The sequence below is a fragment of the Nilaparvata lugens genome, chromosome 1, assembly GCF_014356525.2.
Source record: "Nilaparvata lugens isolate BPH chromosome 1, ASM1435652v1, whole genome shotgun sequence".
In the NCBI taxonomy this organism is placed as follows: Eukaryota; Metazoa; Arthropoda; class Insecta; order Hemiptera; family Delphacidae; genus Nilaparvata; species Nilaparvata lugens.
In genome coordinates, this window is record NC_052504.1 from 77841283 (window position 1) to 77866512 (window position 25230).

Genomic DNA, 25230 nt, shown 5'->3' on the forward strand with positions numbered 1-25230 from the left:
GACCTAGAAAGAAAGTTCCTCGAATTACCTGATAGCGTGACAAACCCTGGAATTTTATTGGAGGAAGCCTTCAGTTCGGCTCCAGGCAAGGAAGGAACCTGTTTTCTGGCCTTGGCCTCTGGAATCCTCAAAATCAAAGCGTATCTGGACCAAAACACAAGACACCGCTGAGGGTTAGCTGAGAATGGACTTCAAAAAAAGCTACTCCAACATCGATTTTGAGGCGTTTTCCCAATTCATTGATAGAGCAGAAAACTATTTTTCAAATGGCGTTTCAATTTCACATAATATTGACAGTAATGAATCACATTATTGATCAGACCCTATGCATCTTTGAACTTCTACAGAAATAGTGGAATCTACTTATGTTATTTGATGGAAACTTGTTGCTAAGGAGCGAGATCTTCCAAATCTAATTTCCTCATCTCAACTACTCACGAACTTGTCTGTAGTGAGTTCTGTAATGAACTTATCTGTAGTAAGTTTAAAATAAACTTGGATTATTTTACAAATTGAATCACACCTTTCCTCTTCCAAATTTCTATACCTCCATCTATCATATCTTCCCATCATAATTCAAAAGTAAAAGCGGATAAAGGCTCGCTTTCTGCTTTACAATAATTGATAATTATTATAATAATTATCTACATTATTTTTGTAGGCCTATACTGAAACTTTTTCAGTGCTATTCTAATAATCGTTCGAATAATATTGTCGATGATGTTCGGTATCATCATTATCAATTGATATTCCTTGAAACTCCTTGCATTCTATAATTCTCTTAAATGTTTTTTTTTTTTCGCTAGCTGAACAAAGCTTATATTTCTGCTCTCACCACCATAATCTTCAAATTTATTCAATCGCTTGTGTCAATCATAATAGATTAATAATATAATTATTAATATTTACTATATTATAATATATTTATTAATAATTAATACAATAATTACGCCTGATTCGGAACTTCACTTGGATATGGAATGCTATCATCAACATTAAAATGACTTGAATATAGGGTGGAATAGCATCTAGGATAACCATAATATTGTAGTATTTATACATGCTACATTACTGTTGATGGTAATAACCAGTAATAATGCATTTATTTCACCCACATGAGGCGGCTTGTGTGAAAGTGTAGTGATATTGGACTTGACACACTTGATGATGTAGTCAATAAATCAAATATGGTGTGCTTGTTTGACAGTGCAGCTCACAGAATGCATAGAGAGGCCACACCCTAGAGAGGCCATCAAGCATCAATCACTGGATCCAAGCGTGGTGGGTCTGGAAAAGGGTGACGATCAAACAGTTGACCCACTTCGGATCGATTCCGATGCATAACAATATCTTCCGTCATCTGTCAATGTGTTCAATTCCGATTGTTTATCATGTGTTGGATAGGAGTGGAAATCTGAACAAAAACGTGATCAAATGCATCAACTGGTTTTTAATTTACATTGTATTGAGAGTCCGTTAGTTCCCAGTGATTCAACTTCAGTGAACTACAGTTAGAGTAGATTTCCATTATTACATATATTTCCATTATTAGGCCTCGGAAATTAGTTCAGATCTTAATAAACATCTCGCTTTCGCACTTTCATCGTTTGATGCTCCGAGTTTCATTACGCCAAATTATCAACATTCTACCATTCTAACATTGAATACAACAGTTTAATGAGTATGAATAATGAGTAAATGGAGCATTACTCTCTTCAAATTCTTTGGTCAAATCTTGGCAGTCCAGTTTTTTTATTTGCCCTTATTATCAGGGAGAGGAGTCGCTCACTCTGGAGAGATTCTATTTTACTTTTGGAAAATTTTATAATACATTTTATACATTCTCATCTAATTGCCTCTCGATATCACTAGTTGCTATTCATGATTAATAACTCATAAGTGACTCAATAAATAGAATATAAATTATGATAAATATAAATATAAATTTACTTATAAATATAACTTAAATAAGTGACGTTATTTAGTCTCAACGGCTGCTCTCATATCCCAATTCATTAGTCAGTGATTCAAATAATAAAGAGTTTCTCCCCGCTTGACAGTACAGTAAAACTATTAGGGACGAATATTTTACTAGTTGAGGAGAAAGCATTGTGTTTACTCAAGCCATTTGTATAAGTAAGCAATAGAACGTTCCATTTTGATGGCTGTGGATAACAGTAAGAAAGTGTGAACACATGTTATCACGAAGTGGCACGCTGTTTCGGAAGACGAACGCAACCTGTTAAGGATTGCTCACACCAAAACTATTTCGGCGTTAAATGGTCGTTTAAAAAGAGAAGCTTCTTTGATGAGATGATAGAATCGTCTGAACTTGGAGGAATCGAGGAATTTTATTGTGTTTCTCGATGGGAAACCATTGGTAATGTGAAGTGAAAACATTTCCATGGTCTGTATTAATGTTGGAAAAGAATTTAATCTTATAAATTTAAATGTTTTTGATAATATATCTCCTCACATGATAATAATATAGTCAACATTGCTAGAATCTCTTTAACAGAGTATAGATGATATACAGAATCTATGATACACAGAGTAGATTATAGTAGTAGCAGTAAATTAGGTGAGGACAAATTATTTGAATTTCGAATCACTGGAGGTCTCTAGCAAACCGTATTTCAATAACAGGATAGGCTAATAGCAGCATTCTCTCATGATATTTTTTTTTTGAAATAGTTATCATTTTCATCAGCCAATACGTAGATGGTGCTGCATATTGAAGTGTGTAATGGTCAGCTTATTTAGCATATTTAGTACTTTATCAGTATACATACCTACTTGATCTATCCAGTCTTATTTTTTTCATCTACAGTATAGTATCTCTCTAAAGTATAATATCAGTATTCCATACATAATTTTTATTTTGTTGACTATTTTGAACGTTTTAGCAGCAAAGCGATACTTAGTTTATTTATTCCATGGTTTCAGGCTCTATTTCATGAATACTAACCATAGATTATAAGATTACTAACCATAATAGCTTTATTATAATCAATAAAAGATAATGTAGAAAAACAATGAAGCACTATCTCTTCAAACTAGGCTTCACCTAGCCTTGGGTCATTTAGAATATCAATCTTGTGACATTTTGTGATAGAAGAAAGTTAATTCATATTATTGAAAATCACCTTAGGACAACCAATGCCGCTAACGTGTTCTACTTCCCGGTTGTTTCTCTATTTCTCAGATATTCATATCCTATGGTATATTAGTAGCGTGTTTATTGTATACACTGAATAAATAAAGTATAATATGTATACTATATGTATATGCCTGTCATCATAATAATAACGGTATTTTAATAGTTGACAGCAGAGTCAGTGCACAATAAAGATTGTATTAGGGTACATAAAGTCAACGAGTGAACGGACATGGGTGTAACCTTATTTCCAGCATTATACAAGAGCTGGAAATTTTGTTGAAAAACTGATAATAACGCGCATTAGTCATACAATCGGTGGGATAATGTATGCAGTGGTGGCGGAGGCGGGCGAGTGTTATTTAATGCGGTAATCGAATCAGTGGACATTGGATGCTGCGATCCTGTTGTTATGAGGCAAAGCCGGACCCTATTGCGTCATGTTGAGTGCCGAGTACTTTCTCCGTTGGGACGAAAGTGGTCACAAGTCACAGGATGTTGTCAGATGGATCAAGGGCACCGTACATTAGACCTACTCCTATCATCGTAATGACCTTATCCTCTTCTTCCTCTTCATCGCACTAACTTCATCAGCATCTATCTCTTCCTTCAAAACAGTTTTCATTTTCTTAAATTTTCTACTCTTGTTCTATTCTTTCCATTCCCCTAATTCATCTTGTCCTCCTTTGTCACTCTACAGCAGCTCACTTCAGACCTTTCTCCCATTCTCATTCTTTTCTCTCTTATTGAATTCTATTATTCTTATTTATATTCTCTTTTTTTCTGCTACCTTGCTAGCTTCAGTAAAAGCTTTTTCTCATTTCACACTCTTCCTATTTTTCTTCAGTCTTTTGACATTTTATTTATCCTTCGTACTCCTCTCATCCTTTTCAACACCTTCATGTCTCTCTCTCCGGTTTTTCACGGTTCTCTCCTTCACGGTTAAGTGCTAAAGGGGAGGGTATCCTTGATACCCTCTCTGAGAATGGACTTCTTAAGGTCCAAACTTCACCGTTTCATGTGAAAACATTACAGTAGTATCTTCACTTTTGCATTTTTCATCATTATTCTTGCTCAATATTATTGTAGAACTCAGCAGTTTAATATGATTCACCATGTCATTTTACCGCTACTGGTATTTATTTTTAACGCTAGAACGTAAGTTGAATTATGTTTTGTTAAACACATGAATAAAGGAATCTGAATCTCCCTCACTCACTTCTCCATCTCCTCACTCCATTTTTTCCAGTTTCTCAATAACCCTTATTATCTTATCCTTATCCTTATCATTTTCAATTCTATAAATGTCTTACAATTCTATGAATTGACATCATCAGTCGCATACTTTATTTATTCATTTATCATAGTTTTTAACCACTCCTCACTCTTCCACTCTTCTACTAACTTTTCTACTGTTCCCTTTAACACCTACGCAGTAAAGTTATTCACTTCCTCTACATTCTCATAAAGTTCTACTTTTTCCTCCATGTTTTTCTACTTCTTCAATCATTGCTCATTATCCTTAGTTTTTTCAAAGTTTGGAATTTTCTGAATATTTCAAATTGTTTAATTCAATTAAGAAGTATTTTTTTAATTTAAGAATGATTTTTGTATGTTTTGAATTGTAAATTGAGTGTGTAACTGAAGAATGTTGAAGTGACACATAGCCTTGATATATTTGGACTGTATAAATAAATATTAGAATTGGAACCGTTTTGGGCGTGAGCCTGTGATATTCTGTGAGTTGTGTAATTCTGAATGCTTAAATAAGTGAATAAATTGATCAATAATGATAAATAATTATCAACCTCTCCTTAATCGACTCTCTTCTTCTTGTCTTTCATTTATATCTTTTTTGACTTTTGCCATCTTCTTTCTTTACTTACTCTTCTCTTCTCCCACTTTTTTCTTTTTGTGTTTCCCCTTCTCGTGCTTTTTCTTCGTCTTGTCCTCATTCTTCATCATATTCTTCTTTCTATTTTTCTTCTCTTTTCTTCAACTTCATCTTCTTCCTCATATTCATTATCTCCCTCTTTCTTAATTCCTTCGTTCTACATCTTTCTCCTTTCCTCTTCGTCCTCCATAATCTATCACAATTTTCTCTTGAGTCTTCCTCAACAATCATTTCCTGTCCTTCACCACGCCCAATCACCTTGACCGTCGCACCGAAATGTTTGTTCCGTTAGATTATTCTGTGTCTGTTTGTGAGTTTCGACACGCACCCATCTCCAGGCCTACAACTCGTCTATTGTTCGACTTGATTACCAAAGTACCACCAGCAATCCTCAGCCAACTTTGGTGCCGTCTCGCTTGAAGATTGGATCAGACCGCTGATGACCAGCAACACAAACGTGATCGATACGATCATGATTTGATAAACTGGTGCCAGAGTAATTGATTAATGGTTATTAGTTCTGGACTATAATTAAACTTTATTGTTAGTTAAACTATATGGTCTCGAAGATCATTTTAGAATAGGTTGAAGTTCTCCAGTATCCGTACAATTATTCGAACTGTTGATCCCATTGACATATCTATATTCTATCAGGAATCTATAATCTTATCTTATATTCTCCACTGCTATATTTTTAGTGGTGTTATGTTTTTTTATCAATATCTTGGTGTAATCTAGACTACTTCTGAAGCTGGAGTTCCCTATGTTAAACAATGGAATATAAATCTTGTTTATAATGTTAACTTTCAAAAATACTTCCTACATTTTTTTATAGGTACAATAATTATAGGTCCTACCAAGAATAGTGTTCTGTTCATCTATGTGTTTTCTATTTGACAATGGCGAAAAGCAGACAGTAGGGGATGAATAGTTGCAGGTAGGTTCCAAACAAGTGAAAATATTTTGAATTCTTCTCTCCTGTTCAACATAATGTAGGTTGTAACGTATCAAATTCAGATGGGTAAATATAATCCCTACTTGAAATAAATTTATAGGTCTAAGTGGAATAATAGGCTAATATCGCCAAATGCGATAACGTTTTTAAAGATTAGATAATATCAGGTATCATGGCTAAATTTATAACGGCCAAATAGAAATGGAAATAATTTGCTACTTATATAATATTATATAAAGTATTGAAAATTTGAGGTTGGGCGTAAAATATCTATTGATCGGCGACATAATGATCGATTGAGTCTCATAACGTAAAATCTAGCCAGAGACCTTGGCAGAAATTTATTGTAATTAAACGGTATGCAACTAGAGGAATTAAAAATGCACATGGCTAATTGTTGTAAAGTGAGAAACAACCTATAATCATTAGAAAATTATATTGCATGTAAAAAATGTACTAAAAACCCAAGATAAAAATAAATTAATGTATTAAGGAAGTAGGAGGTTCGTAGGCGCATGTATACTATAACAATTTGCATGAACCAATCAAATGGTAGTAATTGATGGGCGGTAATAGTGAGCCGATACAAATATATTTGTATATATTTCTATAAATGATAAGAGTTGATGAATTATTGTTGTTCAGTTTATGTATTGGATATGGCCCGAAGACCGATAAAATGTCAGATGGGTGACATAAGTAATAATTTAATAGATTGGCACGAACTATTTGAGCCTTGAACGGCGTAGTAACGAGATATTTAAATTTTATGCAGATTTGCAAGTCGGAAATGAAAATTGTGAAAAAGGAAAGAGAACCTGCCCACTTGCCTGCCAACCACTACCATGGAATGTCACCAAAATTTGTAGAGCACAATATCTTTTACTGTACCTTTTTAATGACTTAAAGTTAATCAAATTAGTAATTTTCCATAAGACTTTGTGATGCTATAGTAAAGCAAAAGTCATTTAAATATTTTTAATCCCTTGGAAGAGACGACTTCGGCCACCAAATATCCAGGACTACCAGGAATTCGGATCGCCATCAGCAACTTACAGAAAATCCAGCACGTGAGTGAAAAATAGTTGAAATAATAATAGGGCGCCCTCAGTGCTTCGATTGAAATAAGAAATAAAAGCTAGCTCGTCGAAAAGGTTTTAAAAATTAAGAAATTAATAAAAATACTTGTGCAAGTCTTAAAAATGACATAAGAAATATTTTATTGAATAGGAACGAGTCAATTTATATATCAAAGGATACACCAATTAAAAGAATATTAAGTTCTAAGCTAATAATACAAATGTTCACATGATCATTGATTTTATAATATAATTTGCAATAAAATAATGTAGCTCTGGTTCATTGGATAAATTGATTTATCTATTTCCATCAGGTGCCTAATCTTGCACCCTGAGATATATATATTTATTGGAAACTGTAGAAATTAATATATATTTAATTGTTGATTTGTCAATTTATCATGCTCTGATTTGGGAAGTTAATATATAAAGTAGGATTGTCCAAATCGACAAGCAACAGCAAGTTGATGTCAAAGCTACATGCAGATAAATGCATATGATCAAATGAAGTGAAAGCACATGGTAAAGTTTTGTGCTATAGAACTAGAAAATAGTACTGATATGTGATATTTTATTTGATTTCGTTTCTTGTTTCATTAATATTTTGTTGCTCTATATATATTTTCTTTGATCTAATTTTGAGATTATTTGTTTAATATATGTATCAAATTTTCCATGGTGTACCATTCATTTTATTCCTCAATACCATAGGATATAAATTATATTTATATATATATTTTTATAAATTATCAGTATTATATTATTGCGAAAGCTCCTGTCTGAGCCTATTAAGATTTTAGTGAGATTATACCCTAGAAAACCACGACCAGATTTTATAGTTATTAAGCTAACTCTGATGCTCTACCGATTGACGCCAAGCAAGAGGCTAAGCGTTATTCCATCAAAAATAACGTCAGAAGGTGTATTCTATTGACCCATTGATCATGTCAGAGTTATGATGTTGTAAATTCGAAGAAAGAGCATGAATTTTTTCCTGAGAGTAAATGAGCATATAAGTCATTTAATTTATTCTCATATGAGATTTGAAAACTTTGTGAGACAAAGTTTAGTTCTTCTTCTAACTTCCACGGTATAGGCATGATTGCCTGTTCCGGTCTTTAAAATAGCCTTGGAAATTCAAATTTATCAAAAATATAATTGAAATTTAACTTCAAAATCGTGTCTAGTTTCAAGACCACATTATCCTTAAAAAGTTTAGTTACAGAATAAAAGAAAATTACATTGGTTTTTTCTATAGTAATATAGAAGTGGAATCACTAATGAAGACTATGCGTCTGTGGATTGATTGATTGATTGAATGAGTACATTATTTATGTATTATTACAGTATTTATGTATTACAATATATACTGGCTTATACAGTTATATACAATAGCTTACAATACAGCAAAATTATGGATGAATTCAACAAAAGATAAATCAAGAAAATTATTATTGAGCTGTATATAATATGAAAAAAAAAACAATTTGAATAACTATAGATAGAATAGATAATATTGTTATGCATCTACATAAATTGGCGGAGCTTTGGACATTTCAATGTCCATTCTTTGGAAAGAACATTCGAAGTATTCTTCCCACTAACTCTCTACCAAAATGGATGGGAGAGTTCTGCAGGATAGCATAGGGGAATGAGCTATCTATGCTCTCTTATGCATACATTCAGATACCTGGAAATATTTCCAGTCATATAAGATCATTTCTTTTCTGAAAAAAATTGATAACTTTTTCAATAGATACGTGAGCTACCTTCACACATATGTAATATTTTTGTTACAGTATGGGAATGAATGCGTATAGAGAATATGAATATAATATAAAAAGGAGCTAGACCGAAGAACATCACGACGCAATTATTATATTTCAAAAACCCAGGCATTACTTTGCCAAGCATAATGTGAATGGAGCAGGCACACGGCTTCAACCCATGCCGAAGAGTCATTCGACCAACCTTCTCCTCAACACCACATCGATGAAACTCCCGGCCACCAGGCTAATTTATGTGAACAATTTCTGTGAAAAATAGAAAGAGAAATAAAAATCTTAGTACCCTTTTTAAAATATTTAATCACAACATGTTTCGGACATTGATGCCATTTTCAAGTGATCACTTAAAATATTTTAAAATATTTAATCACAACATGTTTCGGACATTGATGCCATTTTCAAGTGATCACTTAAAATATTTTAAAATATTTAATCACAACATGTTTCGGACATTGATGCCATTTTCAAGTGATCACTTGAAAATGGCATCAATGTCCGAAACATGTTGTGATTGAATATTTTAAAAAGGGTACTAAGATTTTTCTTTTTCTTTCTATTTCTATAAAAGTAGCCCTATACAGAAAAGAGATAAATTTCTGTAAGCTATGCTGAGTCAATTTGAATGAATCAGTTGGAAAAACTCGGAAATCAACAATTTGTGGAGAAGTAATTCATCATTCTGTTCACTATATAGCATCAACTATCTGATAGATAACTATCATCAGTTTAGTTGAATGATCTGTCGTGGTTGATACCAGAAGAAGAGTATTCATTATGATTGGAATTATCATTATTTTTTCATTGGTAATTGATAACAGAAGGTTTAATCATTATAATTGGAATTCATAATGATTATAAGAATAATTATTCATTATATCATTAAGTACTACATTGAAGTCCTATATTCCAGTATTACATATAGGCTTCAAGTGAATAAGGTACACTTCCTATCACTATACTCATGTATACTCCATATCACTAAAGATCTTATCTCTGGCGTTTGCCACCAACTCCCACTCAGAGGATGATTCACTTCCAAAAGCGACTCGCTGCCAACAGGAAGTCAGTCGGTTGATTATGAGTTGATCGGTAAGGCCAATGAACTGTAGCAGTGAGGTGCATGTATCAATGAAACGAATTCGTGGTGGTTGGAACAAAAGAAAGTGGAATGTTAATCCGGGAAGAAAGTGAAAGTGTAAGGATCCGGGACCGAAGGGATGGACGGGAGGCTGAGGAGGGAAGGAGGGAAGGAGAGTCTGTGAGGGCGATGTCTCAGTCTGACTTCCAGTCGGAGAAACTCACACAAACCGGACAAACCAACACTGATACAGAACTTCGTTCATTCATAAGTTGCTCGTAATTGCGTGATGGAGTAAGTTGCGTGCGATCCATTGACATGCGAATGTTGACCTCTTCTGGTCAGGTGATGAATCATTGCCGATAATCCTGATATCCAAGTTGAGAAGATTAATGCTGGTGATATTCTAAATGTCAGTTCCGAATCCGTTGATTGAAATAAATCTGGTTTGTTCATTCAATTAGTTGGGGAGAGGATTGAATGATGATGATTTTCCAAGTACATTGATTGTAATTGATTTAGCTTGTTCATTCATATAATAATAATATATCTACTGGAGTTGAGTTGCAATCTTCTTTAACCTCAAAATTGTTCCAGCAATCCGATTTTTAACTTAATTATGTGTAACGCTAGTTCACCTCCATGGTCCACATTGGGTAACGCTAAATGGACTAGTAAGTAATGGCGGTCGGACAAATTTATGTTTTCCTGACCAAAAACTACACAGCATCTTAAAGAAATTCGAAATATACAGTGTATATCTAGGCATTTGAGACTCATGAGCTATATATTTGTTGTGTATCTGCCATACGCTGGATAAATGATAATATTTTCTGGAGATTGATTAAAGTAAAATACAGTAATATTGTGTAAACTTTTCGAACAATTTGGATCGTTTACAATAAATCCCATTCCAGTTGCAAGAAAAGTTAACAGATAACGAGAACACATAATAGGAAGCTGTTTGGTTTTTTTTGTTCTTTAAAGACTCACACATTATAGAAAATATTCTATTTCATGTTTTTTTACATAAAATTTGTTCTTAATTGATTCTTTTTTCACAATTTTTGAATTTCCAATGGATTCCTTACCTGATAGTGGTTTCTAACAGTGGCGACGACTGTGTAAAGGTATTTCATGTCCCTCCCTCCTTTGAGTTTTTGGGGGCAATTAATCAGGGGAGGGAGACAATGCATGCATTTTGCCCCCCATTTTTCTTACCAAAGAAGAAATTCTCTGATAAAGAAGAAATGGTGTTCTTACCAAATCAGAAATACTGATGAAAAAATATTAATATAAAAATACTGATGTAAAAAATATTAATAATTTATTGTAAAATTACAAACCGTGGTGTTTCTACACCAAATGACAACATCCCAGTGTTTTCATTATGGATAAATATCACAACAGCTCACCAGCAACAGTATCTGAAGCAGAAATACTGAATCTTTTATTGCTTTTTTCAACTAAATGATTTGAATGATATGTGATATGAGTTGGGACAGTGAAGAGTTTCTTTTATATTCCTAAGGAGAATGCGGAAAAAATTGAACCTGGTTTAGGATGAGTCTATATCGAAAGTGACCATTGAAAAAAAATTAGTTTTAAATAAGGTATGAGTAGTTTTTCTAAGCGTTAAAAACTCAATGTTCTCTCAACAAGACACCAAGACACATTGGAGTTCTCAAATATATAATATCAGAATTATTACAATCACAATATCCAAGAACAAGCTAAAAAGACGAGCTCCAAGGAATCTTTGGAAACGAAGCATTTAATTTCATATGATGGAAAATTTAGTCACTAGCTCCACACACATCCCTTAGCCCATCTAAGTTTGTCTTCATAGTATTACCATAGTGGAAACATACATATTTATCTATTCTTATGCTATAGTATCACATTGGAATGCACCTGCCTCTCCAACATACTACTCAAGACCAATAAAAATAATGAATTAGGTTTTGGAGATCTTAATTAAGATGGATTGGAAGAAGCATGCAGAAGAGAGAGACAATCACAGATGATGAGTAAGAGCAATCGGAGTAACTGAGATGGAAGATCGTTCACTTTCTTATGGAGAGGAAATAAAGTTTGATGACAGAGTTTGAATGGTGATGAATAAATCATTTCGCTGTTTTGATTGATCGCCTTCAAGCCACAATGACAGCGGTTGGGATAATGACACTGCTGAACATTATTGTCCTAGTCTCTCTCTCTTCATCTCCTCCTTCTCAATTCTCCATTTCCTTTTTCATACCAATGGTGTTATGATAGTGCTTACGATGATGATAGTGATAGAGGGAATGGCGACAATCATAAAGGAAAAAGAAAGAGTGAAGGAAAAGTATTGAAGCCAAGCATGTAGGTTAGGATGGGACCTCCTCTGTGAGTTACTATTGTTTCTTTACCTACATGACGCATACCGAAGATGTACAGTACCCACTACCTACTGCTTTTGACCTAATCTACAAACAATTCGAATCAAATGTTCAATGAGTCATTGAATCAGCACGCAAATTACTTCTACTTTTCTCTTTTTTTCATTTGGTATGATTCTTCATACAGTGTCATCGGGTCCTTTAACAATTTTCAAATAACTTTTTGCTATTAAAAAGAAGGACAAGCAGTCGCATTTTTCCAATAAAGTCACAATGAGTGACTTCATTCATTGGAAAAAAATGACTAAAATTGTTAAAAAAAGACAAGAAAAATTATTGGAAAAATAAGAACGACAAGCAGTCCAATAAAGTCACAGTGAGTGACTTCATTTATTGGAAAAATGCGACTGCTTGTCGTTCTTCTTAATAGCAAAAAGTTATTTAATAATAAGCAGTTCGTGATGGAAAACAAAATTGAAGAATTTTCAAATCTCGTTCATTTTATCTTCATTTTAAATTTTGATATTAGCAATCTATTTCAATATATTATTCAGACCTGTCGGGAGAAAGTTTCAGAATATTAATTGGAAACTACTTATATCATCTGAGAAGCTTTGAATTTAGCCTTTGATTAATGCACTATGATAATTACGATATTATTGTTAAGCATTTATTTTCTTTTAATCGTTTGTTATCCCAATAATTGCCCTCCTACTTGAATAATGCACCATAATAATTGTCATGTAGCACAATTTTTGGTTACTTGATTGTCTGCTTTCACATGATATCACCCCTAAATATAAAAATATGAACCTCGATATAGTACACTACAGGCCGGTTTCCGAGCTCGGGATTTAGCTAAGTCCTAGACTTTAAACAGCTGGAGTCAGAAAATTGGTTTTCCAAAACGGGGCGTAGTCGCAGTCATTGTCATATTCAGTTTGAATTAAATTTCGAAAGACTATAAAATTGAACACAAAATAGAATAAAGAGAAAATAGTGTAAAGTTTCAGCTATTTTGAATTATTTAGGAATGTCTAATTTCGTCAAGGAGAAACGTTTCCAATTTATAGAAATGAGAAAATAAAAGCTACAACTACTGTTATAAAAGCTGCGACTACGCCCCGTTTTGGAAAGCCAATTTTCTGACTCCAGCTGTTTAAAGTCCAGGACTTAGCTGAATCCCGAGCTCGGAAACCGGCCCTACATGTCAAGAGACCGCACAAAAAAATGAACTTTTACGAGATGTGTACTAATTCGGGGTGTACTATATCAAGATTCCACTGTATATGGATGTTTCAAGGAGCTGCAAAAAAATGTACTATAATAGGGTTTACTATATCGAGGATCTACTGTATATTTTTATATGCAGGGGTGATGACATTATATTTATTATATAAGTTCCAGGTGTAAACTAGGGTTAATTATCTATGAAAGAAGTACATACTTAACCATACATCCAATCATTGTTCAATTCGACTCACTAGACTTAATACAAATTGAGAAACGATGCATTCATTGTTCTAGTGAAATGAAGTCTGTGCTTTCCCAAAATCATTCATTGATATTGATTGCAGGAGATAGCTTAGTGTATACCAATACTTTCTTCAAACATTTATATTTGTATGAACTTTCCCCGCAGCAGTTTGTATTTGCTCTTCTATGAGAGTTGAACTGTCGATAAGTGTGTTGTCTAAACAGTCACTCTTCATTTAGCTCAGATTTTGAGAGAACATCAATGAGTGTTCACAATTTGGCTGCATGTCTTCTCAGCTGCTGACATGTCCCCGAAACACAGTTAGATATGCTCAGATATCCTCAGCTATTTAGGACGTAATTAGCAGATAACGCTTCTGGTAATGAGCCCAAATTTCCTTAGCCACACTTCACATGAATGAACTTAAAAATGGAAATAACAATTCAAAAATAATTTGGATGGAATCTAATCCACATATTAATAATAACATTTATAGTTTTAGCTAACCCTTTCTAGTACGGAGGACAAACATAAGGTTGATTATATTGGGTGACGAGTAAAGCTTTTCGTGAGCAAAATTCATTATGAATTAACTTGATGAGATTATGATTTTCTCATTTCTTAGATGGGCGCGATCCATTGCGAAAGAAGCATGAGAAATGATCTACACAAAACAAAGTTTAGGAAAATAAGCATTGAAATCATTTCATAGATTAGCAATTGGATATATTTTATCAAATAAATAAATAATTATAAATATACAATATTCTTTAAGAATAGTGTCAATGATATTCTCACATCCTCAAGAGATTACAGCATGTCTTTGATTAATTTATTATTCACATGAATAATGATTGTGATAGAATTAATAACATCATAATAAAATAAATGTAAAAGCATCAAGATTCAATATAATACAGTATTCATGCATGATCAAGGTTACTATACCACTTTCTATTGGTCTATTGCTATTTCTATTCTGCCGAAACGTTTCTTATAGCTTATACTTGTAGCCTACCAAGAATGATGAAATTGTCATCTCCATACGTTAATCTCCCTTTGAATTCAGACTTTTAGTATTCTAGCTACCAAAGTACCGACCAATATTTAAAAATGAATGGAATTGAATTACGTAACATTTTCATCTATCTGATCACACAACATTGTAGGCGTATTTCAGATAAATTGGTCATTTGGATTTGGATTCGATATAGTTATCATTAAAATGTTTATTCAATATGATTCATTAGTAGGCCCATAATTAATCGCAATTAGATTGAAAAAAATAATGAATAGCATTATATAGATTGAAATTAATAATTATTTCATTACGATATACTAGAATGATAAATAGATTTTCATTTAAGACAGCATTCTGATTGGCGAATGATGCTCTCACGTTGCATTCAAGAGTCAGACTCCACAAAATTTTCAAGTTAAAAAATTTCTTAAAACTTGCAACAACTTGTTCCTCTAAGCGTCATTGTAATTTAGATACTGACTGTCTATTGTACATTTGTCTTAGATTGGAAAATAAATGTCATTTATTTATTTGTTATTCTTGCAGATGTTGTTGCACAAATCAGAGTCCGATTCTAACTCGAATCATTAGACTAATTTTATTGGTTGCAGTAATGAAAATTTGGTGCACTAACATTCTAGCACAGATTAAGCACCTGATTCCTCTACTACTACATAATTCTGATTTCTGCATTGCCTGGAATCAAGCAATGCCCCATCAGCCTGATTCCTTCCATTTACCACTACATAATGTCTATTTTGATTTCGACAGAAGTTGCGGCACATCTGATTGGTGGGGCTGACTGCCCTGATAAGGCAGATCGGTGGGGAGAATCAGATTGCGAGCATGAAGCGCGTGATGCGACCCGCTGGCTGGCAGACTGATGACCTCGTAGGAGCTGCCATGACTGTCGTTGCTCCGTCGCGACCCCATCAGCACAGACAGCATCAGCGCCAACATACTTGTCATCAGCGCCTTGCCTGCTATCATGCCGATGCCTGCCAGCGCGAAGGGGATCATCATGCAGGCGGCCATCATCGCCCCCATCATCGCTCCGTTGCCGCCTTTCTTCTTGTCGCCTCGACCTGCGACAAACAAACCACAAAATGGAGGAGAGACTCTCTAAGCGAATTCAAGAGCATATGGGTGAAGTCACATGATTAGACAACATTTAATGAAGTGCAGGAAACATAACCTATTTTCTGGACTATCCTATTATATTAAGCGAGCAATTTCTATATATGGTTATATGGTTATCTGGATATCTGGATATCTGGTTGTGTCTAACCGATCTCGAAAATGGCTCTAACAATTTTAACGGAATTTGGAATATAGTAAGAACATAGAAGAAGAAGAAGAAGTAAGTCTATGATATAAAAATTCGATTCCACTAGGTCTCATCCCTGGGAAAACTCGCTGAAGGGCATGAAAAGGATAATAATTATTCTTATCAAAGTTAATCTTGATTTGACAATTTTAAGTGATTAGTGAGTGTTATTTTGTTATTCAATTTGGTTTGTAAATAATCTAAATTAGAACTTTTTTGTTTTCAAATGCCTGTGCCTGTTAGTCCTTCCCCAATCATTTTAAAGAATTGTGTTCTGTCTATCAATAGTTTATAAATAAATAACGAGCGAAGCTCGGTGCTCCGATATTTTTAATGAATCGAAATCCGGGGGAGGAACAGTTTTGGGCTGTGCCTGTTGATCCTCCAACAAATTATTTAAAAAAAATAGTTGTGCATCATTGAATTAATGAAAGAATAGAGGATGATGTGTTTATCATATGAGTTGTCTGAGCAGAAAATATGAAAAATTTTTATTAGGTTGAGTTAGGACTTTTGAGTACTCTCTACCACTGAAAGGAAGAAATAAAAGAGCTAGAAAGCTGTCCCATTGGCTAATTATCAGTTGATTCCCGAACGCCAACACAATCAGCCATTATCCTGCCTTGCCGACTGATCTGGAAAACTCATCATTTAGCTTGGCCCTGAAAGAAAACACATAGTACTGGATGAAGAATTTATTAGAAAGGTTATGGATAGAAAAGTACCGTGGATTGTGAATGGATGTGCAGTACCGTCAAATCGGCTAACTTGGGACAGTTATTAACTTTGACTTGAAATTCAGTTCCATTATTATTCTAATAGTTTATTTCTCCTGTGCTCAAAACCTTGGTCTTTGATAATACTTCAAATATATACATCCAATTTCATTATTATTTCAACCTGTTCTGAAAAAAATAAAAAATATGGTGTCCCAAGTTACCCGCAGAGGTTGGGCAACTTGGGACACCAATATTATTTGCCTGAAATAAGACAATTAAGTGGTTGAAGGCTAACTTTGGACATTAGATTTTGAATAATATGTCTCATATTCATAATAAAAATACTCAAACTGTAAAATAATTGAATAATTGATAAAATAATTGTGTGTAATAATTGAGTGTTCATAATAGAAGTTATTAAAGGCTCAATTTCTAGATTGTTATGACTGTTAAAATTTAATTTATCTTAGCTGTTAATTTCATGTTCACAACGTTATTAAATATTTTCAATGATGTGTTCCCAACAAATCCACAATGCCAGAACTCGGAATGAATTGCACATACAGCTGGTAATTTGGAATTGGAGGGAAGGGGTTAAACTGTCCCAAGTTAGACTACTGTCCCAAGTTAGACTACTGTCCCAAGTTAGCCGGTTTGACGGTAGTATGGTAGTATGTGCATGAAAAAGGAGTTTGTTCGTGGAGTCAACCTTTCCTTGCCTTATAGCGCGAAGTGATATTGGAAGGAATAGATGTGAAACGCTATTATGTTCAGGGAGTTATATAGATTGAAGAGACTATGAATAGAGAAGTGCAGAGTGTATGAATAGAGACTACCATAAATTGAGAGTTGAAGTGCAATATTACGTATGAAGGATTATATTGGTGGTTGAAGAGATTGAGAGACTATACATAGAGAAATACCTTGAATTAAGAATTTGTAGTGTAGGGGGCCTTTGTGGATTAAAATTCTCATGAGGAAGAAGGAAGTGCTATATTATAAAGGAGTTCCTTTGTTTCTGTAGACAACCTCTCCTTGCCTTATAGCGAAACGATAGTTGGAAAATAGACAAGAATAAATTGAACTTTACACGGAATTGTAGAGACTATGAAAAGTATCATTGATTGAGAGTAGAAGTTAGTGCAGTTTTACGTATGAAGGATTCTATTGGAAGTTCAAGAGATTGGGAGACTATGAATTGGAAATATAGTATCATGATAGATTCAATTGTTGGGGAGACTTCCCTAGCTTTTTTTTTCTTTTTTACCTGAAAAAAGAATAGACTATGAATGGAAAAGTACCGTAGATTGTGAATGGATGTGCAGTAGTAGTCTGGTACAGTAGTATAATATTATGCATAGTAGAGGAGTTTGTTAGTGGAGGCAACCTTTCCTTTTATATATTGCGAGGATAGATGAATAACGCAATTATGTTGAGGGATGTATATGAATTGGAGATACTATGGATAGAGACTACCATAAATTGACAGTTGAAGTGCAGTATGATAGGTGATACTATTAGGATTATATTGGTGGTTGAACAGATTGAAGAGACTATACATAGAGAAATACCTTGAATTGGGAATTGTAGAGTAGTATCAAGAGATGCATTGGTAAAATAAGATTCTCATTATTGTTTTCTTGTAGACAGCTATAACTCTATCTAGAGAGGATGTGCATTTTTATGAAGGATTTTGTTTCTGGAGGCAAATGTTTTTCCTTGCCTTATAGCGGAGCGATATGAGAGAGTAGAAATGACTACACTTTTCTGTACAGGGAATCGTAGAGACTATGAATAGAGAAGTACGTACCATTAATTGGGAGTGGGAGAGCAGTATTAGGTATAAAGGATTCTATTGGAGGTTAGAGAGACTGAAAAGACTATAAATAGGAAAGAACGTGAATTTACAGTAAATAACATGGTGGATTTAACTGGTGGAGAGACTTCTCGTTGCCTTTCTTTTCTTTATTCTACTGGGAACTGAAGAGATTGAGAAGACTATGGATAGGGATAAAAGTACTATGAATCGAGATAAAAAATACTGAGTCTTATCATAGAACTAGCCGGCAGGCTCAACTCAACCTAATGCCAACCTGACAAAATTTTTAATTTAGTTACCAGAACAACTGTTTCGAAAAAGTACTCTCTCTAGATTATAGTTCTATATTAACATATGGTATGGACATTTCAATAATAATTTCAAGATATCGGAATAAGAAGAATATACATGCTAAAAGACGAACTTTAAACACTTAAAAACCACCCTTAGAGTTAAAATATCGCCAAAAGATTTCTTAGTGCGCCTCTAAAGGGCCAACTGAACATACCTACCAAATTTGAACGTTTGGTCTGGTAGATTTTTAGTTCTGCGAGTGAGTGAGTCAGTCAGTCAGTGAGTGAGTGAGTGCCATTTCGCTTTATATATATATATATATATATATATAATATATATATATATATATATATATAATTAATCTTTAATGAATAATCAATTGATCGATAAATCAAGATTCTTCATTCTATGGTATTATGAAGAGTTTCTCAGTGGAGATACCATTGGTGTTATATCTTGCCTTGCCTATTATATAAGAAATAAAATTCATGCCGAATTTGGGAGTATATGTTGATATATAACATTGAATAATAGTGTACAGGAATTTGAAGAGATAGAAAATGGGGAAGTATCGTCAATTAAATATATATTCAGAATACTATAATAAGTTTATTGGTGGAGAAACCCTGGACTTCACAAATTGCCTTGCCTTTGTAAACGTACAATCGATTTGAATGGGCTCTGAAATGATATCTTCATCACAGGTAAAACTCTGATAGAATACGAATTTATGATTTCAATTCCCTCAAATAGTAAATTTTAAACGGATCTTCTATTTTTATCGTTTGAAGTTAAACAATGTTCATTGTTCAACTTCATTTTAACAATTAACTCGATCCTTTCAACAATCTCTCAACTTGCCAGAATGTTCCAACAAGAAAAACATAACGCCTAGTACATAGATGCAACTTTTAGCCAACAATGAAGATTCATACAGTTGGATTTGCACAGAACAGTAACAGTGAACAGTTAAAATAAAATTATCATAAGTTTAGTTCTAATGGGATTATTCACACGCGCTAATTGGGAATAGTCCAATAAGATCTCATAGGAATTATATTCTCACTGTTCACTGTCACTGGTGAGTGCAAATTCTAGCTTTATAGAAATGAAACTCGTAATACATCCTTGATATATGTGAGCCATATAAATCTCATTCCTTCTTATGAGCAGGCTCTCATGAGCACTCTTACTCAGAGTTCAATGTCTGAGCATTGGTTCTCAACCGGTGGGTTGCTAACAGATTACAATTAATTCTTCATTATTAAATTTCTATTTCAACGAATGCAATCCAATTTATAAGTACCCATAATTCTGAATTCTTATATTTGAATATGTTAATAATAATTGTGGATAGATGAGACAAATCTATAATAATGATGTGGATCTAACTTATCCCTTCATCAACATAATTATCTGAAAAACTAACGAACCTGAAACATTGCAAAAGTTTCTAGATTCTGAGGACATGAGCAAAGAGTAAGTTCATCAAATCTATTCAACCCTTAATCACTAGTTTGGGTAGGAAAAGTGCATGATCTAATAAACTATAAAGGTGCGTAAAGACTTATGCGCCACGAACACGCGCATTTCGCTTCTCATCAGCTAATGTCAGGGAAAACTAGTACGTTAAGATTTTTTATTCTTTGCTAATGTTCAGCAGATTATATCTGTACTAGAATAGTAAGATACAGATAATAAGCTTAGTAGCATCAGCTGATGAAAAGTGGAACGCATGTTCCTGTAAGCACCTTAAGAAATAGAGCATTGTTGCTCATTGTAGTTTGTTAATTCGTATACTTATCAATATGATATTCTCATAGTTTTATTATTTCGATTTCGTAAATCCAAAATTACTAATAATATATTGAATAATAAGAAACTTCTGTTCCTAAATTATGAGTGATTTTATGAATTTATGTTCCTGTAAATTTCTCACCATTCATTTGTAAAGTCGTTCTCTTAACTCATTTATGTTTTTTAATAGGGAACATTATATGGATACTGACACTTGGAATTCTGATAGGTTGAGAGTGAGAATAGTGTTTACCAATCATATCCTTGCTTAAATCTCTCACATCCTCAGTTTCTCACAAAACTTTATACAATGTCTATGAAGAATCTATAATAATGCGCAAGTGATAATGATGAACCACTGGTAGCCGGCAAAAATGAATGTCATAAATGGATATTTGGTCATGATCTCTGCTGCCGAATAGATTTGGAGAGACATCATATTCGTGATAATTATTCCAAATTTACAAGTCAATTTGGGTAAACGAGCCACTTTCCACTAGATTATCAGATTATTGATAACCCACTTCAGATAATAGACTATTTCCTTGGAAAGTGAAGGAAGAAATAACTTCAATGACATCTACCTTCGGATGTGAGTAGATTGTAGGCCGAAGGCAGACGAATCTGCAGCGACCGACTGGACAGGAACCTCTTGTAGGCACTTTGCAGCAGGATGTTGAGGGTCTGCTCTTGTAGACGTTCATCCTTGGGAAGGTGGCGGCGAAGATCTTGTTCGGACACCTGATGTGAATTTTGATCAGCAACGTATCCATTCGTCTTCACCAACGATATCAGTTCACCGGGAAAAACAATCTCGTCGTTGCTCTGCGAAAGTCTTTCGAAAGCTAGCAGAGAACGTTGTTTGACACATAGAGACACGGATGTGGCAGACGAACACAGTTTCCAAGAATTCGATAAAAATTTTCCGATAGTTTCATTGTGTGGAGGTTGAGATTGATCTTCAGCTGACACAAAATTCCTCGACAAACATACAAACACGATTGAAAATACTGAAATCCCTATCACCGACATGGTTGTATTGAAATACTACTCTCTCACAATTCAAGACTGAAACTGTTTCAATATCAAAATTGAAGGTGTCTTTATATCGCACGTGTCCACTCAACTATGACTTCTCAGTTTTTATCGAAATACGACTGTCATCTAGATAGCATTCGTCTGCGGTGAGCTTTGTTGACAGAAAAACATTCTTCAACTCCACCGCAATACAGTAACGATCAGCTCTGGGTCAGTGTTTTATTAGAAATGTAAGAAAATCACGGATTCCAACTGGAACGCCTATTTCCCACTAAATGTCTTGTTAAGCTATGAAAGGCAATCGTGAAAGTGAAGCTCCTATCAATTTAGCTACTCAAGTGAAAGAATTCTGTAGAAAATGTGTGGAAGATAAATGAAAAACTAAACCACATTTCATCCTTCACATTCGTCAGTGTGTCAAAGCCGAGGATAGACTTTTCGAATATGCAAGAGAAAATAATCATTATGATTCAGCATAGATTTTCATACTATTCCAGCATCATAAATATTTCTTCTTGTAATTATTATAATAGTGGATACGATATTTTTTGTACACTAATATTCACGATACCTTGAACTAAAACTCTTGTTTCTGGTTCTTCTATGTGAATAATGGGGAAGATGACTATTGATTGAGTGCATCATTTATGCAGATTACGATCAGAGATGAATGCACCTATAGTTGGAAGGAATTGATTTTGAAGCGTTCAGGTGAATTTTTAATAATTATTCTATCGAAATAACTTAAACGTTATTTAATCCGATAAAACGTAAAAGATCTGATCTGATCTGATCTTATCGTAATATCCAAGATCAGATCGTATCTGATCTTAGAGATTGCATTTGGCAAATGTCACTACATTTCCTTATACTAAACATAACTCAAGAACAGTACGCATCTGTTACTATCCAGTAAGAAATGTAATAGACACCATATTGACAAAATTCATTCAAAATTGAATAAGATGAAAAGTTTCAGTCCCCTGTTTATTGTTGCTTATCAATAAATCATTGAATAAATAATTAATAAAACTCCTAATTAATAACTAAACAATACTCCTGTTTAGATGTGATTAGAACTTTTGTTTTGATACCATCTTTCACATAAACTGCTACACCCCCACAAGCTTTATTTGATCTATCATTTCGGAAGAGATTATATCCAGGTAATGCAACAAGATTTGATGGAATACTAGGCTAAAAAAATGATTCGGAAATTCCAATTATATTGAAGTCCTGAAAACGGAAGATTGCTCTGAGTTCATCAATGTGACTGCTGAGGGATTGGACGTTAAGGTAAGCAGCCTTGAAAAGTTTTTTGAAAGAGTTCATTTGATAGAAACAAACCTGCGTCATTATTACTATTATTGAAATAAGCATACCTACTTGAGGGTGAGTGAGCTGACGTGTCAGTGAGAGGCAACATGGAAGCAGCAGACCAACCTTGAACCCACCTCAGAACGACTCATGACGGGGAAAATGGGGATGAAATTGATAAAACTTAACCTAAATGAAAAAGTCTCTTGATTAGAGTGCATTCTGCATGCCTTGACAGTGTAGTGTAGACAGAGTAGTGAACTATACCTATTAATATTTTAATGTAATATAATAAATTATTTTCATAAAATGAATGACAATTTTTATAATGAATATCATTATATAAAAATAGCTTCCGCTTAAAGGCTCAATATTGCCAAATTAACATTGATGTCCTGACCTGCTTTTAAAGACCTTTTCTCAAGAGTAAGGCTAAGTACTGCTATCTGTGAGCGAATAGAACAACCTCCTCCTTGCTCTCGCCTAAAGAGAGTCTGCTCAACAAATGGAAGATGATGCTGATGTTTAAAAATAGTTATTGTTTTTATAAGATTTGTATTGAGATTCATATCTTGTAATTGTATCCTGTTGTCGATCAACTTCCTCCATACGAGAAATTTAAGAAGCACTTATACTTAAAAAAAAGTCAAAAACTGAAACTTTTTGTTAAAGAAAACAAAATATAGTGTTTATGGATGAGAATCAGTTTCCTTAACTTTCTATAATATTTGTGCGTCAAACTTACAGTTGAAAGAATATTTTAAATTTAAACACCCATTGTGTGGTACATTATTTCAAAGGCCTTCTCAAACCAAGAAAAATGGCATCAATAAAATGTTCTATGATACTTTTATCTCAAATGGCGGCTGATGAAATTTGTAGTTTTTAAAGAAATTATTGGTTAAGTGAAGAAAACTTCAATCAGCCGCCATTCTAGATAAAAGAATCATAGAACATTTTCATTGATATCATCTCTCTTGTTTTGAGAATGCCTTTAAGATGACGTACCACACAATGGGTGTTTACATTTAAAATATTTTTATCACTGCACTACTCGTCCTAATGAATCTAATTTAAAAATTTTTCAACATTAATTTTATTTTAATGCTCCTAGAATGTTCAATTTAATTTCACAAAAATTTAATACCTTAGTCCCATTCAATATATTTCTAAAGTTTATATATTCTTAAAAGTTTGAAATTCTATCTGTTTACATTGAATGACTGCGAATCTTTTTTGAGGATTGTACATTATGAGTACTAGGTAGTATAATTTTATTCTTAAGCCAATGGCTTTTTTGTGTGTTTTTCTGTTTTCATTATTTGAATAAGACATTCACTGTTCACTGAGAAAATTATTGGATAATTTTATTCTATTGTAACATTAACATTATTATATCGCTATGGAATTACTTGTATAATAAAGTTACTTGTTTGTAATAAGAGATAGTCATTGCTCTGTCGCATTATGAAAACCGTTACATTAGTAAATTTATAATTATCAATTTTCTACATAAATAGAGTTTATTTCTTGTGTAGAGCGTAGCGGTCCTACTACTCTAAAGTCTTTAAATTTATTTTATTTCAAGAGAAGTGCACTACAATGGGGCTTATGCATAGGTGTGCCCATCTTTATTTCGCTTTATGTTTTTGTCCTCTAAAGCGAAACAAAATTAATAATGTTAGAATAATTTGTTTTTCAAAGTGTACCTATTTTCATTATTTTGTATTTTTAGACAGTACAATGTTTTGTAATAACTTATTTATTAAAATGAATCAATTTTTGAATTGAAATTGGATAATTAATTAATATTACCAATCCGGTGCACTAGACTATAAAACTTGAGCAACCACAGTTACATTCCATTCAATGGAATTATCCTTCTTTGCAAATGTAGGGTGTACAAAATTCCATAATTTTTTCAACAATCACGTGTTCACATCAATACTGAACATGAGTACTGTGCCATGATGTACCTACAATTCTAATGCCACACTGTCTCAAGCATTCCGAGCACATTATATTGCACATCAACTATATTTTTTTTACTATTCAAAATAGTTTCATTATTATTATTGTTCTTTCAACAT

General features: G+C 33.5%; 1 protein-coding gene across 1 annotated transcript; it reads right to left on the reverse strand.

The window, feature by feature from the left end:
- Positions 1-14517: 14517 nt before the first annotated feature.
- LOC120355504 lies at positions 14518-21866 on the reverse strand. The gene is made up of 2 exons (XM_039443957.1): positions 21370-21866; positions 14518-15914 (listed from the first exon to the last, which is right to left on the reverse strand). Exons 1-2 carry the CDS (start codon positions 21815-21817, stop codon positions 15583-15585), a joined length of 780 nt encoding a protein of 259 aa, XP_039299891.1. The 5' UTR covers positions 21818-21866; the 3' UTR covers positions 14518-15582.
- Between the last annotated feature and the right edge of the window lie 3364 nt (positions 21867-25230).